This window comes from Lolium perenne, chromosome 5 (genome assembly GCF_019359855.2).
Source record: "Lolium perenne isolate Kyuss_39 chromosome 5, Kyuss_2.0, whole genome shotgun sequence".
Lineage (NCBI taxonomy): Eukaryota > Viridiplantae > Streptophyta > Magnoliopsida > Poales > Poaceae > Lolium > Lolium perenne.
This window is the reverse complement of record NC_067248.2, coordinates 217,866,510-217,883,235: the sequence shown is the minus strand read 5'-3', so window position 1 is coordinate 217,883,235 and position 16,726 is coordinate 217,866,510. Positions and strand designations below refer to the sequence as shown.

Sequence of the window (16,726 nt, the reverse complement as noted above, 5' to 3'; positions counted from 1 at the left end):
TTATATAATTATCGTGATAAATTAATTATCTTGAATTTTGACAAGCTCTCTCGAATGAAAACACATTTGATTAAGTTGCCTCATAATATATATATAATTAGTGTGCATGCATAGCCTACAATGCATTCGTGCATATATTTTAATGTATATTTGAACATATTCTTGGGGATTTCAATCTCTCTCTCGATCATCTATATATCGTTGGTGGCCCAAAAAACACACATATATACGCATGCACTTTATGCGTAAAGGCGCGGGTGCCTCGATCTAATAATGTGTGTGCGCACTCGATCGATGATCCCTAAACCTTAAACAACCCTAAAACCCTAAATCCCTAATCCCTAATCCCTAATCCCTAAACCCTAAACACCCTAAACACTAAACCCTAGACCCTAGACCCTAAACCCTAACCCTAACCCTAACCATCTGCCCTAGCTAACCCTAAACCCTAATTAAACCCTATGTATAGGCCAACGACACTTAATTGTGCATCGAGCAGCCCAGGGGTGCCTCGCGGTCCTCTAATTAAATTAATTAAATGCGCCATGCATTAACCCTAAACCATATATATGTAAATAACCCTAGCTAATCAACCCTACTTAATTAAAACACATAACCCTAAACTATACTAGATATAACCCGATCTAATAAAAACATGCTAGCTCTATATATATAGCAGCTAGCTAGCAAACCGTAGATTGACGCCAATTAAAATATACATGGCCTATATCGATCATGTTGTATAACATATCCCTGAGATTCATTAATTAATTATATAATTATCGTGATAAATTAATTAACTTGAATTTTGACAAGTTCTCTCGAATGAAAACACATTTGATTAAGTTGCCTCATAATATATATATAATCAGTGTGCATGCATGGCCTACAATGCATTCGTGCATATATTTTAATGTATATTTGAACATATATATTCTTGGGGATTTCAATCTTGATCTCTCTCTCTCGATCATCTATATATCGTTGGTGGCCCAAAAAACACACATATATACGCATGCACTTTATGCGTAAAGGCGCGCGCGGGTGCCTCTAATAATGTGTGTGCGCACTCGATCGATGATCCCTAAACCTTAAACAACCCCTAAAACCTTAAATCCCTAATCCCTAATAATCCCTAGCTAATCCCTAAACCCTAAACACCCTAAACACTAAACCCTAAACCCTAAACCCTAACCCTAACCCTAACCCTAACCCTAAACCTAAACCCTAGCTAACCCTAAACCCTGAACCCTAGACCCTAAACCCTAGACCCTAAACCCTAACCCTAGCTAATTAACCCTAAACCCTAGCTTACCCCTAAAACCCTAATTAAACCCTATGTGTATAGGCCAACGACACTTAATTGTACGTGCATCGAGCAGGCCAGGGGGTGCCTCGCGGTCCTCTAATTAAATTAAATGTGCCATGCATTAACCCTAAACCATATATATGTAACTAACCCTAGCTAGCTAATCAACCCTACTTAATTAAAACACATAACCCTAAACTATACTAGCTAGCTATAACCCGATCTAATAAAAACATGCTCTATATGTAGCAGCTAGCTAGCAAACCGTAGATTAACACCAATTAAAATATACATGGCCTATATCGATCATGTTGTATAACATATCCCTGAGATTCATTAATTAATTATATAATTATCGTGATAAATTAATTAACTTGAATTTTGACAAGTTCTCTCGAATGAAAACACATTTGATTAAGTTGCCTCATAATATATATATATAATTAGTGTGCATGCATGGCCTACAATGCATTCGTGCATATATTTTAATGTATATTTGAACATATATATTCTTGGGGATTTCAGTCTCGATCTCTCTCTCTCTCTCTCGATCATCTATATATACTAGTTGAATGCCCGTGCGTTGCTACGGCTTCTTTTTTTCTCACATTGTGTCAATACAATAGTTGTAAAAAATCACGTGTATCAAAATCACAGGATATTTAGAAAAAATTATAAGATTCTAACCAGTCTGAAATATATTTAACAACCATATATTTGACATCGTTTGAATATGCAATAAGTACTCCACTAATTAACTATTTTATATTAAAAAAATGTCCTCCTCGATACTTCTTAGAGTATGTTGTACAATGTATGGAATATTTTCGAGTGCTTCATTTTGATGGTACTTGAGCAAGCGTACCAAAAAATTCTTCCTCAGGTCCATAATATTCTGCACAACAATACTTATCATTAGCATGTATAGTTTTAGTGAAAAAATAGAAAGTGTAGCGTAAAGTACCCACCGTGCATATTGGATGAACCAACTTTTTACCATTCCATGAGAACATAATATAAAAAATGAAATAACCAGACGCTTTCCTGTAGATAAATGACTCGTTATTATCTTAATTACCGAAGAAATTAAAACATATAGGTTTTATTTTAGAGATACTCACATGCTTGAACTTTGCGGAATATCAGTTGGCGACGTGCGTGGCCAGAAAAATATATCGGCATCCCAACCAGGTTGTGCTAATGCAAGTACGTCGGTTAGGTAGATTGCAATTCTTTGTAAGATCAATTTCATCTTATGCGACCGAACCATTTTACCCTCCGACGATGACGGCATGGACCAAGGATCAATAACAGACACAGTACATTCATGCTTATCGATGGAGAACAAGTTAAAGTGACCCGCGGATACATAAGGGAGAAAAACCTTCAAAAGGACAACCATTAGAAACACATGTAATGTGACACCATTGGATAAGTGAATATATTTACCAAGTTGCGTGATGCGATTTTGTAGTCTATCCCAGGCCAACTATTGAACAATGTTGCTAGGGACTGTACATTTGGCTTTACTCGGTATTTTTTACCTCGTGCGGAATCCACCATTGCCGCCTGAGAAAAAAAAATGTTTAGAAACATAGTGACAACAATGAAAATGCCAGATTGAAGTAACTTACACAAAAGCGTAGATCCATGTAGTGCACATCAGTCTCTGCTATCTGTAGGATCTCATCGCATGCCACTATACGAATTCCCAAGTTGAAGCAGTCATTGTCCATATGTTGGTCCATCCTAAGTATGTCCTGGATTTTCTTAAGACTCAAGCCTATTGGATACGGTTTGGAGCTCCGCACCCATTCCTGCCTATGAGAAAAATGTTAAAAATGATAAAACCATAGCAATGCATATTATCGTATTTTTTTAACATACTACTTACTCCAATAATTTGGGGTCTTGAATCGCCATGATGTGTTGCAAAAGCTCGTCAACTAACTTGCGTGGGTTTGTGGGTATGATGTGGACTTTATCACTCAAGTATAGTTGCTTCGGACCCTCCACAATCACACAATCAGAAGTAGACACATTGTTTTCATTGGTAGGTTTATAGTATATTGGCTTTCCTTTTATCTTATTCAATTCAAACTCCACCAGTACAACGATTAATTTTCGGCGAAATTCTTTCATATCCTTCTGCAAAATATGATATTTAAAAACATCTCCTTAAGACAACTATTGAAAATGTAAGCGGCTACTCATGTTATCCTAAAAAATAATAACACACCTGAGTGAACTGATCAGACAACACATCACCTGTCCAATATTCCATATAATTAAGCATGAATAACCCGCACGATGCGCTACAAGATTATTAGGCACTAATTCAGTAATTCATATAGAAAAATCAACGTAAATACATTTGAACATGTATAAAATTAATTGTACCATTGGTACACGTATAAACCCATCCATCTAAAAAAGAGAGGTCAACATACCCATCAGTTTGCATACGTTGTTGAAACTGTTCTACTACTGGCCATGTTGTGACATCGAGATCCATCCACCTATCACCTTTGTTAAAATCTTTCATTTGGGATGCGATTTTCAAATGCTTCTCAAGTCCCTGCAACTTTTATATGAGACAAAATGTATTAGATATTGAGGCAAACATAATGTAAAAAGCGAATCAAAATCAATAGGTATTTACCATAACACTGATGTCACTCCGCCCCATTGAATCACCAAGGGAGTCCAATATTTGTATCACACGCTTTTTTGCATTTACGACCAGTAAATACCAGTGCGTCTTACTTATATTTATAGGAAATAAGACCTGAAGTAAATATTGTATAATACTAAGAAACAGCCATATTCAAAACACATGAATGAGATCCATAGGGAGATCACATAATTCTTACCATGTCATGCTTTAGATAAAGATGCACCCGTTTCATGGCACGGTGATGTTCTGATTTTTTCAGTACGGCAGCTGCGAATGTGGTATCGAGATATACCTTTCCACCCGGTCTCTCCCGCAGATGATCACATGCGCTTATACAATAAATATATGCATTTATAACCTATAATCGAACACATAAAAGATATTTAAGTTCAAGACAATTTTAGATAATGTGTAAGTAGTGGTCTCTGTGTTGTTGACTTACGTCGCCTGGCAAGAATGCATCATCACGTGTAAGACATCTCAAGTCATCATTAGATAATAAAGAATCACCAATGTCGACGAACTTAGTATCTTTAGGCGCAGACATGATTGATTCAATAATAGCAAAATCTTCACTGGTGCAGACGTAGTCTGCCATGATATTTAAGTTCGGTAAAAATAATCAAGCATAAAGGAAATGAGGACAACCGAGCGAAACTAAGTACCTTCAGGTATAACATGTGTGTTTGCTTTCTTGGGCTTATTATGCCGTGAATGCATCTCTTTTGACTGCGTATAAGCCTGTGAAGTCTCTTCCAAAAACATCGTGTTTGGCTCTTTGATGGTACCTTGTTCTGGAACACTGATGACATCCATATCTATATTGTTCATGACCTGCGAAAGTGGAACATTTTTATGTGCAAAATTTATGGAACAAAATTAAACTTAAAACATTGGCATATGGAAACAACATGCGTAGAAAATAAAGACAATCACCTTATTCGGTTGTTTAATAGTCGATGAGTTTTTTATCTCTTCTACCAACATTGGATCTGTCCCTATGGCGGTGTGTTCTTTCGGAGTATCGATAATATCTGTTTTGGCCCCGACAATGATCTACAAAGGTGAAACATATTATCAAATAAAAACTCTACATACCGAAATATGAAAAATGCATTTAAACATAATTTTTCATTGCACCTCGTTTGAATGTGTCAAATTCGGTGAGCTTTTGTTTCCGTCAAACATCATCCGGTCAGGATTTGTTGTCTCCATGTGTTTATGTGATCTAAAAAACATATAACAAAGTTAGAAAAATGGAAATAGCTGAAATAAATGATAAGTATACATGTGACAATCTCTTAAAAAAAAAAACCCTTCTCACTGTCTCTATCGTATTCCCTCCCCAGTCCCCATCCTGCCCAAATCCTCTAGCCGCCCGGACGAGAGGTGCGCCGCCACGCCTGAGCCCGCCCGGCCGGCAGTCCTCCGCGCCACCACTGCTGAGCCCGTCCGCCCGCCCGCCCGCCCGGCCGTCCTCCTCTTCCTCCCTTTCCCTCAACCCCGCCGACCCAATCATCGAGCCCGCGTCCCGTCGCCGCACACGTCTCCCGCCTCGCCACCGCGGCCCCTGCACGCCGGAGCCCGCGCCGCCGTCTCCCGCCTCGCCACCGCGGCCCCTGCACGCCGGAGCCCGCGCTGCCGTCTCCCGCCTCGGCACCGCGGCCCCTGCACGCCGGAGCCCGCGCGGCCGTCTCCCGCCTCGCGTGTGCGGCGCACGCACGCCGGAGCCCGCGCGGCCGTCACCCGCCTCGCGTGTGCGGCGCCCGCACGCCGGAGCACTTGCGGCCGTCGTCCGCCTCGCCGGCGCGGCGCCTGCACGCCGGTGCCAGCGCGGCCTTCCTCCTCCCGGCCTGCTCGGCGCCTGCACGCCGGAGCCCGCGCTGAACCCCGCCCACCCTGGTCCAGACGCGCCCGCTCCTCTGCGCTGCCGCAGACCCCCCCCTGTCGCATTATGCCGCAGCGGCAGCTGTCGGTAACCTGGCCGAGAGGAAGGCCTAGGTGCGGGGCGCTGACGGACGAATTCGAGGGCGCGGCGTTGATGGTACAGGGATTTGGCGGCGCACCTCTCGTCCATGCTTGCCGATGAGGATTCGTTGTACCGACGCAGCTGGTGAAGGTTGATCAGGGAGGAGAGGTAATCTCTTTTGTTTTATATTGATAGATATGATCGAAATTTGGTAGGTGTTGTAGCACAGAATATTTCCTGTTTATTTTGGTGTAGGATCATGTTCTTTTAAGGTGATTGATCCTGAGCACTTCCTGTTTATTTTGGTAGCCTATAATGTATTTTTAGCTTCCATCTTTGTTATTAAACTTTAAAATAGAATTGAATCTCAAGTTTGTTGAGACACCGATGTCTGCATATGTGCAGAACATTCAGATCAATGACCTGAATAAAGCAGATCGATCATTCACCGTGGGACGGCTGCACCCTGGTAGACTTTGTCATGCCTTTTTAGATTTATTTAATTAGATTTTCTTAAAGTTCACCGCATCATGTATGTATGAGTATATATGGTGCAATATTAAAATTCTTGGTTGTACATCATGCCAATACACAGGTCGAACATAAAAATTGAAAGTATTTTTTATTGCAAGGAAGAAATGCACCTCTTATCTTACGCAAAAGGAAGCAAAGCAAAAAGTCTCTCATGTCAACCTTTTTAATTTCTTAATTTCCACCCACAGATGTGGAGCTCGTTGTCTGTGTAGATATGGCACTAATTTTTCGACTGCATTTAACAAATAAGAATGATTTTTATGGTAACAAGCAGCGCATAATTCAAGTTTTTTTAATTCTTTGCTGGTATGTTCTTTCAAATAATTGCTTAAGCACGGACATTTTTTTAACTATGTTCTCTGTTCCTCAGTGAAGCAGATCAAATTTACAAAATCTGTAGCATTATTGGCACTCCAAAATCATTATAAGGACTCCAGCTTGCAGCATCTATCCATTTTTTCCTCGGGTAAAATCCTTTAATACTCTTCTCTCTAATTCAGATATCTAGTTTAGGACATATAATATTGATGTTTAACTGGTAAATATTCTCAATAGTCTGGAATTATAGTTGTTTTGTTATACAAGATTTTGCTTTGTTTGCTGCTTTCAAAATTTATATGATTTTCGAAGGATGATCAAATATAATTAATTAGAAAAATGTGTACAAAATTGAAAGATTGTTTTACGGATGACCAAACATATCAATGACTTATCGAAATGATACAAACTTATAAGAAAGTTACAACCATAGATAAATAATTTGTTTCACATATGACAGTTTGAATTAAAAACTTCATCGATAAACACCACCTCATGACCACACTAATTCTTATTTATTTTTATTCTGGACCATAGATAAATTTAATCCAGCACGTCCATCTTGTTCTCTGGTATGATTCCTTCGGGCTGCGTGCGGCTTGTTCCAACTTCAAAATTTTCATTTTTTAGAGGGAGCTTCTTCAAAGGGATCGATGTTACCCTCGTACATGTCTCTCCTTAATAGTACTAAACTTTTGACTTGCTCCCGTATCGACATGTCAATGCGAACATGGGCTCTGACACCTAAGACATAACCAAATGAACATTAACGATATATAAAATAATATTTAGTCAGATTCCAAACAGCGGATAGTGTCCAAAAGTAACCTGGTCTATGCGGATAGTGTCCAAAAGTAATCTGGTCTTGCGCAACAAATTTTCCTACCAGTGCAAAGATTAAAATCTTGCCAACATGACATTACGTTTCATAACAGCTATCAGCTCATGGCACGTCCCTTTCAAAGCGTTACTGACAAGTTCAATATCATTTTGGCAATAACCAAGACATTTCTGGGAAAAATGATGTGATTCTCAACTTATACTCTCTGGTCCTAAAATGATAATAGTAGTCTACTCCGAGCTATAACCTCTAGTCTCGAACTGCCTAGATATAATTGACAGCAACAACACTGCCAGCCATAAACTTTAGCTGCTTTATTGGTTTTTAATGTCATCTACACACATGTAAAATATTCAAATAGATGAATTGACAGTTAACTATGAAACGTTCATATAACCATTACAGATTTCAAGAAGCCGGTACTGATGTTCTCTACAATACTCATCATTTAAGATGATCAAATTGTCTCTGACGTGTTCAAGTGGTAAGGACTTCCTTGTAGACAATGTTCTTCATGGTCGTTACCAAGTCCTCGGATCTCTTTCGCTTTTTGGAATTATTGTTCTGGTCGGTGCCCTCGTCTTTACCTTTGCCTAATGGACCTATGACGATCTCCTTGCCCTTGCGCTTATCTTTGATGGCGAGGATCTTAATGTTAACCTTTGCAGTTGCTCTAGACAACGCGACATACAGCTGGCCATGGGAGAATACGGGTTCTGGTAGGTAAACACCGACAGTAGGGATAGTCTGCCCTTGCGCCTTGTTAATCGTCATGGCAAAGCTGAGTCTGATCGGGAATTGTTTCCTTTTGAATTTGAATGGGAACATGTCGTCATCAGACGGGCAGAGAGGTATCCGAGGCAGGAACACCCTCTCCCCAGTGTGTTGTCCTACCACGATCTCCGCATCGATAGCGTTCTTCTGGAACCCTCGAACGACAAGCCTCGTGCCGTTACATAGTCCGTTAGCAGGATCAATGTTCCTAAGGAGTATAACGGGACAATTTATCTTCAACTTAAGCTCATGCGGGGGCAGCCCATTAGGAGTTAGCGAGTGCAAGAACTCTTCAGCGTAGTACCCATGCGGATCATCCTCTGCACTGTCGAAGCTGTGGTATATCTTCTCCTTGCCGTTAAAACGTTCTATCATGGTCTTGTTTATACCATCAACATAGTCATTTTTGGTTGAGAGAATCGCCCGAGAAGTCATGTAATTCGGATCGGCCATGTTATCGCCTAGAGAAGGAAATACATGCTTGATCAGCTTCTCTAGGTCGTCCTTCTCCAGGTCTGTGGACGGTACACATATATCTGTGGGGAGCTGTATGTTACCTTCCTTGTCAGTTTCCTCGGTGCCATTCCCTACCCTCAACAAGTAATCCGCGAACCATGGGTCGCTATGCGCCCTCATGTTGGTGACGAGCGGCAGTTGATGCATGCCCTTCCAGAGGTGTGAACTCCGCAAGGCTGCGTCGATTATCTCGGCCCGTGTCCCCTTCCTGACAACCGGAAGCACTTGCCTAAAATCCCCTCCGAAAACGATAGTCTTTCCTCCGAACGGTAGGCCCCGTTGCCCCATGATGTCACGCATGCTGTTGTCTAACGCCTCAACTGCCTGCCGCTTTGTCATTGTCGCCTCGTCCCATAATATGAGCGAGGCCATCCTTAGGAGCTTGGCTGTCCCACTTTGCTTTGTGAAGTTACACGACGACCCATCTTCGAGGTTCAATGGGATCTTAAATCTCGAGTGGGCAGTCCGACCTCCAGGCATGATGGAAGCGGCAACGCCTGATGTCGCCGTTGCAATCGCAATCTTTTTCTCGCCTCGGACCTTAGCAAGGAGTGCCCTGTACAAAAAGGTCTTCCCCGTCCCCCCCGGGCCGTCGACAAAGAAGACAGCTCCATCACCATTATCAACGGCTGACAATATCTTGTCATAGGCACGCCTTTGTTCTGGATTTAGTGAGGATGCTAGAGCGCTATCATTTGGATCAACCTCGATATTTCTCTCTTCAATGATCTCTCTGGCTTCGCCTCCTGTGGTGTCATATGTCTCGTCTATATCGGGGAGATCAAACATCTTTATGTCTTTGCCCATAGATTGCAACATGCCACTAATGTCAAGTAACACATTCTGCTCTACTACGTTTGGGCACGTGTGATGTCTCCGGAAGTCATCTGACATTGCTTCTAGGTGCCTATTCCACAAACCTCTCACGTCACCAGGCTCACAGAATACCAAGATTGTTGCGAAGAGCCTCCTGAGAGAAGCTGGCATTGCGAACTGTTCTGACTCGGTGAGACACTCATCGAGCGTGTTGTCTGCCTCGATGAGACCCCTCCTCTCAGCGGCCTCGCGAAAGCTGCCACACAACACACCATCGACAGTTTTAAGATCATCAAAGGATGTTGATCCTGGTACATGGTTTAGCAGAACCCTCAGAAAGTATCGATCCCCCTCAGCTGGATGGGCTGACATGGCTCGACCTACTTGATGACGTTCTTGCCTTGGCTTCCAATACTTAGTCGCTTGCCATGTGAAGCTTCCGGGAAAATCCCTGTACAAAATATGTCGAGCCCACGGATGGTTATTGTTAGCCACGAAATACTCTGTGAGCATTGAACTCTCCACATTATCCCGAGCGATAACGTCTTTCAGATCCTGTCCCGCTGTGAAAGTGACCCTGTGCATATCTGGAAGATGAAGCGGCAGCTGTAGGACCGATGGCGAGTTATCACAGAGCTTGAAGCCAAATATCCTCCACATAGCCTCCGGTGGAGTAACCCACCTTGCGTCAATGTATCTCTTGATTTCATCTATGTTACCGTCACTGTCAGGCTGGTCGATGTTGAACGAAGCCCGATCGTGCCCCTTGTATATGTACTTATAAAGGTACTTCACAGCTTTGATGCTTGAGCAGACCTCAACATTGATGTGGCAGTTAAACATGCGGAGAAGGTATGGGTTATAGGGCACAACCCATCTGTTGTCCAGAATCTGACCACGGACCTTAGCGACGCGACCGTCCTTTCGTCTGCGATAAACAGGGTAGGAGTCCTTCCCTTGTACGGTGTTCTCGTTGAAAGCTCTGGGGTATCTGCATTTGCACACCCCATCTTGCATGCACACGTTGTTGGGCTTGAGAACTCCGCATGGGCCGTGCATCATATGCTTTACGACCATGGCATAGAGTTCCGGGTACTTTTTCTTGTCAGGGAGCTCGGCAGATATGACACGGTCGTACTGATCTGGCACAACGAGCTTATATGTTGAATCCATGATCAACAGGAAATGGGCATGGGGGAGGCCTCTCTTCTGGAACTCGACGACATATACATGTGCTGTGACAACACCGAGGATGTGATTTTTTAGGAGCATCTCCTTCATGGCCTCCAGCTTGGCTCTAAAAACACGGGCAACAAGATCTGGTCGATCTTGCGGGGTCTGGCCAGGCAACAAGTCATCAACTATCTCCGGCCAGTTTGGGTTGCAAGTCATTGTTAGGAAAATGTCAGGCTTTCCGTACGTTTGCACCAGTGCCATGGCATCCATATGTCTCTTCTTCATGTCTCGATAACCCCCATTGAAGGTAGATGGGAGCACTGTCCTTATGCCAACAGCGGCAGCTCGAGATTCTCCTGCAGCGACGCTATCAACAATGCCTTTATACAAATCAGCACGTATCTCCTTCTGGTGCTCCCTGAACCAGTTCAACCTGCAACCCTCAATCTTGATGTACATGTCTACAGCAAACTGCTGGAACAATCGTCCTCCATGCAGTATGGGGTTGAATATGGCAGGACGCGTCTGCAGCCTATAGCAGTAATAGTCCCTGACAGAGACGCACATCCTGCTTCTTCCCTCTGTCGAAAGGCAAAAGAGAAAAATATTAGGCATCAGATGGGAATGAATAGCAGAAAATATATGAATATATACGGCAGATCGAACCTGCATCGTTATCCCGTTCTGCTCTTGACTTTTGTGCAGCTGCGTATGATACATTATGTTTAGGTATGTTAGGATGCCAGCCGAGCTCAGCATTTGGGAAGAACAGGGGGTATGAGAGCGGGTCGTAACAGCCCTGTGTCGCCTGTATACCATATCTCTCATTGTTATTACCATGGAGGATAATGCTGCGCTCGAACCTTCTTGCTAGGTTGTTGCCCTCTACCCAAATAGCAGCCACCTCATCTGATATAGGTTTGTTATATCTCCTTTGGTCTAGCTTCTGGTCAGTGTTCAGCTCAATGCGGTACTCATCAAGATTTTCCTGCTGGGCTCCTAGTCTCCTAAACTGTTTTGAGTAGGGGTTTTCTTTGAGGATGTCCACCAACATCTTGACGACATTCTGATCTAAATTCTCTGTGGATTTGGCACGATGGTTTAGGTTCGGGTCATCGTCGTAGAAGTATAGCTGCAGATGTTCTGGACGAGAACCTGGCCCGAATGAATGCACATTGTGGTACATAGTTCTCTGTGCTCGAAACGTGTACACCCCGGACTTCATGTTTGTGTAGTTGTTGTCGAGGGTGACGCCAAGGGTTGTGAAGGAGAAGTGGCCGTTGAAGAACCGGATGCTCTCCCTGAAATGCCGAGAGTCCGCATCGGAGCTAGACCAGAGCCTCATTAGCTCCGGTATAGGTTCCGGTTCAAGCAACTCGGTTTGCCCATTCCGACAGCAGAAACCGTCGGTCTCGTACTGGAATTTCTTGGCGTTGCAGTGTTCGCAGTTCTCGGCGTGCTGCAGGATGTGTGTGCTGTCTGGCAGGTTTGAGTAAACAAATTCAAAAGGATCCAGGTTGATGGTGTCCGTGCCAGTCGACTCTGGTTCATCGAAGTCCATGCCATGAACATCGGAACCTGCACGGGTTACGGAGTTATATAGCATGTAATACCATTACCTGCCAGGTTTATATAATGGTAGGCAATCAGTCATACCTTCACCTTCATCGGCGAAAAGATAATACTCATCATCCATGAGGTCTCCTGGGGTGGGATTTTCCTCCATGAGCCTGGCAAGGAATGCCTCCATATCACCTTCACAATTTTTTAGTCGGTAAGTAATAAATGATATATGATATATTCCTTGTGCATATATAAGAAGATGACCAAGACACAGCTAAGTTACCATCTGTCCCAACGGTGTAAGCTGGTGTGCTCGCTGAAGCTGATTCAGGGGGTGATGCTTGGGTGCTTGATGATGGGTCGGGCGGTGTTGAGGTTGATGCACCGGGGCATGACATTGTAATGGACTCGGCGCGTTGAGTGGTCTGCTTAGCCGAGAATCGTGCATTCGAACGTTGTTGCTGTGCATGCCTCTCACCGTGTGGTATGTTTTGTCTGTTAGATCTTCGGTGTGCAATTGAATCTTGTATTTCAGCCTGTTCCAGCAATACTTTTTCAGTTCGCTCCCGAGACCTTCTATGAGCTCTGCTCTCTTGCGTCTGCTCGTCTGCTTGCTGGTCATTGGTCTGTTGCGTCTCATTCATGAAGCCATCATGTATTAGAGTATTGCCCAATGTCCTGCTAAGATACTCTCCTGCACAGTGATTGAGCTGGTCATTAATTGTTCGATTAGATGATAAAATAACTGAGCAAAGATGATAATTTACCATCAGTTTCAGTGGTGTAGTTTGGAGAGCACCCTGAAGGTGCAGCATGAGGTGGATCGGATGTCTCCATGACCGATGATGCATTCGTGTCTGTTGGTGGGCATGACATCTGTAAAGTTAGAGCATGTGGGCACATCATTGCGATGGATTCAGGGCAGGGGGTGTTCCGCCTAGCCATGGCTTTTGCATTGCGCTTATTTAGCATTTTCTGCCTATCCCCTGGGGTTAGGGTGTGGCTGCGAGCTCTTCTTTGTGCATTTATGACTTGTATCTCATCTGATGTTAGGTTTTTTCGACGTGCTTGATCACGATCCCGCCTAGGTTGATTCTTGTCAGTGTCATGTGTCCCTGAACATGATTGACCTACTTGAATAAGTGTCATTCCAATAATTAAATAACGATTCATATATTTGCTTACCTTGGTCTGGAAGATGCAGAGTTGTAGCCTTTTTCTGTTGGCGTGCGATCCGCTGCTTCAGTAGGTATTCCTTTTTCTTTTCAGCAGACATCCGTGAATACCAACTCGTACTACTACTTGGTTTCTGTTCTATATTCTCATCATCAACAGCAAAGTTTATGTTGTTAGTAGTAGTAATAGCTGGATAAGAATGTTTTTGCACAGAACGTTTCGAATACTGGTTATTATGTGTTACCTTTTTGTGCGAACTGCTTTGGTTCCGTACAATTGTCACGCATCGTGTCTGCATATGTCTCAGTTTGATTTGGCGATGGTGACACTCCAGCTTCAGCAGTTGGATGTGCATCGTCAAAGGGAAGCAGCACTTTTTTCGCAGCCATGTTTTCAGAACATGGCTTACTTAAATGAGTGCCTGATGATAAATTAGATATCAATAGTTGAATTAGTATGTGTATACAAGAGATATGAATAATTAAATTCTGATTTGTACGTTTCATACTTTGATCTGGAAGCTGCCTTGGGTCCTCAGCTGAACTCGTACCAGTTCCATTTGGCGATACTGACACTTGAGATCCATCCCTATTTTGCGCATGATCAAAGGAAACCAGAAGATTTTTCCCAGTAATAATGTTTTTAGAACATGGTTCACCTAAATGATTTCCTGCTGATCAATTTGATTTAACATGATTTGTATGTATACAAGAGATATCAAATTGATTTTATGTATATACCTTTTCCTGCATTTAACGTTGGGTCATCAACTTTACCAACTGAACCCAATAGAGCTGCATCTTTTTTTTTGCGGTATGCTATCCGCTTTTTCTGTAGGTATTCTTCTTTCTTCTGAACAGACATTTGAGCATACCGACTCCTATTACTGCCTTGTTCTTGGTTTTCGTCAGTAGCTTTGTTGGTTATGTCACTAAAGGGGGTACGATTTCCTGTTTATTTATGACAGGAAATAATACAGATATTACTGCCTTGATTGATCTGGTGTGGACATGACTTAAGATGGTATGGCGTACCTTGCTCTCGTTCATGATTTGGAGTCTCCGCCTTTTTTTGTTGCCGGGCGATCCGCTGCTTGTGTAGGTACTCTTCTTTCTCGTGAGCAGACATTCGACTATACCAATGCTTGCTCTTTGCTTGCTCACCTGTCTCACAGGTATCTTTGTTTGTTAGGTCTTTAAATGGGGTATGCCCATCCGGCGGAGATTCTGATGAATTCTCTTGATATATCATCTGCTAGGAGTATTGAGAGCCACGTATAAAGTTGGACAGGTTCCCATTTGAAGAGAGCTCCAGCAGCAAAGTTATTTAGTGACTGTAAAGTTGACTTACTGCTGTGTTGAACAATAGCTGGAATGCCGGAGATATGACAAGAAACAATGGCGTGAAGGTGATGATGGCAACGAGCTGAGGCGACGGCGGGCACGGTGACCGGGTGAAACTCGGAGGTGGCGCGGTGACCGGGTGAAACTCGGAGGCGGCGACCGTACGCGGCGGGTGATCCTGGCGGCGGCGATCCTGTCGTGGGCGGCGGGCGAGGCGGCGGCGATCCTGTCCTGGCGGCGGGTGATTCTGGCGGTGCAGCAGGCGTGGGCGGCGGGTGATTCTGGCGGTGCAGCAGGCGTGGGCGCGGGTGATACTGATGGTGCGGCTTGCCGGTTTTCAGAATGAGTTTGCAGCGCGTGACTTCAGGAGCTTCCATGTTTGATTCCAGTCTATCTGGGAAAGAGAGCATACGTGGTACGTGGAAAGGAAAGATATTTGCAGCGCGTGATTTCAGTTAACTGTGAAAGGAAAGATTATTAGAGCATACGTGGACAAATATTTGGTTGCCTTACAGACGTTAGATTTAACCGAACGGTCAGGATGTTCCCAATCTCCTCACCAAACGCGTTGTATGACGTACGACCAACTCGAATTTAATAGTAAAGATATCGTTGGTGGCCCAAAAAACACACATATATACGCATGCACTTTATGCGTAAAGGCGCGGGTGCCTCTAATAATGTGTGTGCGCACTCGATCGATGATCCCTAAACCTTAAACTTAACAACCCCTAAAACCTTAAATCCCTAATCCCTAATAATCCCATTCCCTAAACCCTAAACACCCTAAACACTAAACCCTAAACCCTAGACCCTAAACCCTAACCCTAACCCTAACCCTAACCCTAAACCCTAGCTAACCCTAAACCCTAAACCCTATACCCTAAACCACCCTAGACCCTAAACCCTAACCTAACCCTAACCCTAACCCTAACCCTAAACCCTAGCTAACCCTAAACCCTAATTAAACCCTATGTATAGGCCAACGACACTTAATTGTGCATCGAGCAGGCCAGGGGGTGCCTCGCGGTCCTCTAATTAAATTAAATGTGCCATGCATTAACCCTAAACCATATATATGTAATAACTAACCCTAGCTAATCAACCCTACTTAATTAAAACACATAACCCTAAACTGTACTAGCTAGCTATATATAACCCGATCTAATAAAAACATGCTCAATCTATATATAGCAGCTAGCTAGCAAATTAAACGGTAGATTAACACCAATTAATATATACGACATAGCCTATATCGATCATATGTTGTATAACATCTCCCTGAGATTCATTAATTAATTATATAATTATCGATGATAAATTAATTAACTTGAATTTTGACAAGTGTTCTCTCGAATGAAAACACATTTGATTAAGTTTCCTCATAATATATATATAATTAGTGTGCGCACTCGATCGATGATCCCTAAACCTTAAACAACCCTAAAACTCCCCTAAACCCTAAACACCCTAAACACTAAACCCTAGACCCTAAACACCCTAAACACTAAACCCTAAACCCTAGACCCTAAACACCGTAAACACTAAACCCTAAACCCTAAACCCTAAACACCCTAAACACTAATTAAACCCTAAACCCTAGACCCTAAACACCCTAAACTAAACCCTAGACCCTAGCTAAACACCCTAAACACTAAACCATAAACCCTAAACCCTAGCTAACCCTAAACCCTAATTAAACCCTATATATAGG

At 43.1% G+C, this 16,726-nt stretch overlaps 1 protein-coding gene and 3 long non-coding RNA genes across 10 annotated transcripts; 1 reads left to right on the top strand and 3 right to left on the bottom strand.

Moving 5' to 3' along the window:
• Window positions 1-1,994: 1,994 nt before the first annotated feature.
• On the bottom strand, window positions 1,995-2,637 carry LOC127298226 (uncharacterized). Its single transcript, XR_007849674.2, has 3 exons — window positions 2,431-2,637; window positions 2,278-2,353; window positions 1,995-2,204 (listed from the first exon to the last, which is right to left on the bottom strand). It is a non-coding gene; the product is annotated as an uncharacterized lncRNA (long non-coding RNA).
• Window positions 2,638-2,761: 124 nt separating this feature from the next.
• On the bottom strand, window positions 2,762-3,617 carry LOC127298225 (uncharacterized). The gene is made up of 3 exons (XR_011746073.1): window positions 3,204-3,617; window positions 2,944-3,130; window positions 2,762-2,878 (listed from the first exon to the last, which is right to left on the bottom strand). It is a non-coding gene; the product is annotated as an uncharacterized lncRNA (long non-coding RNA).
• Window positions 3,618-5,316: 1,699 nt separating this feature from the next.
• Window positions 5,317-15,576, top strand: LOC127304095 (uncharacterized). 7 transcript variants are annotated; one of them, XR_011745508.1, is made up of 6 exons: window positions 5,317-6,123; window positions 6,860-6,955; window positions 8,054-8,132; window positions 13,698-13,742; window positions 14,637-14,770; window positions 14,861-15,576. It is a non-coding gene; the product is annotated as an uncharacterized lncRNA (long non-coding RNA). The 7 variants fall into 7 exon arrangements; XR_011745507.1 differs by having other exon boundaries at window positions 13,692-13,742; XR_011745510.1 differs by lacking the exon at window positions 13,698-13,742 and adding an exon at window positions 6,361-6,424.
• On the bottom strand, window positions 8,126-13,819 carry LOC127304094 (uncharacterized). Its single transcript, XM_051334805.2, has 6 exons — window positions 13,679-13,819; window positions 13,261-13,608; window positions 12,777-13,187; window positions 12,587-12,685; window positions 11,597-12,508; window positions 8,126-11,511 (listed from the first exon to the last, which is right to left on the bottom strand). The coding sequence occupies exons 1-6, from the start codon at window positions 13,767-13,769 to the stop codon at window positions 8,126-8,128; spliced, it is 5,247 nt and encodes a 1,748-aa protein (XP_051190765.2). The 5' UTR covers window positions 13,770-13,819.
• Window positions 15,577-16,726: the final 1,150 nt, after the last annotated feature.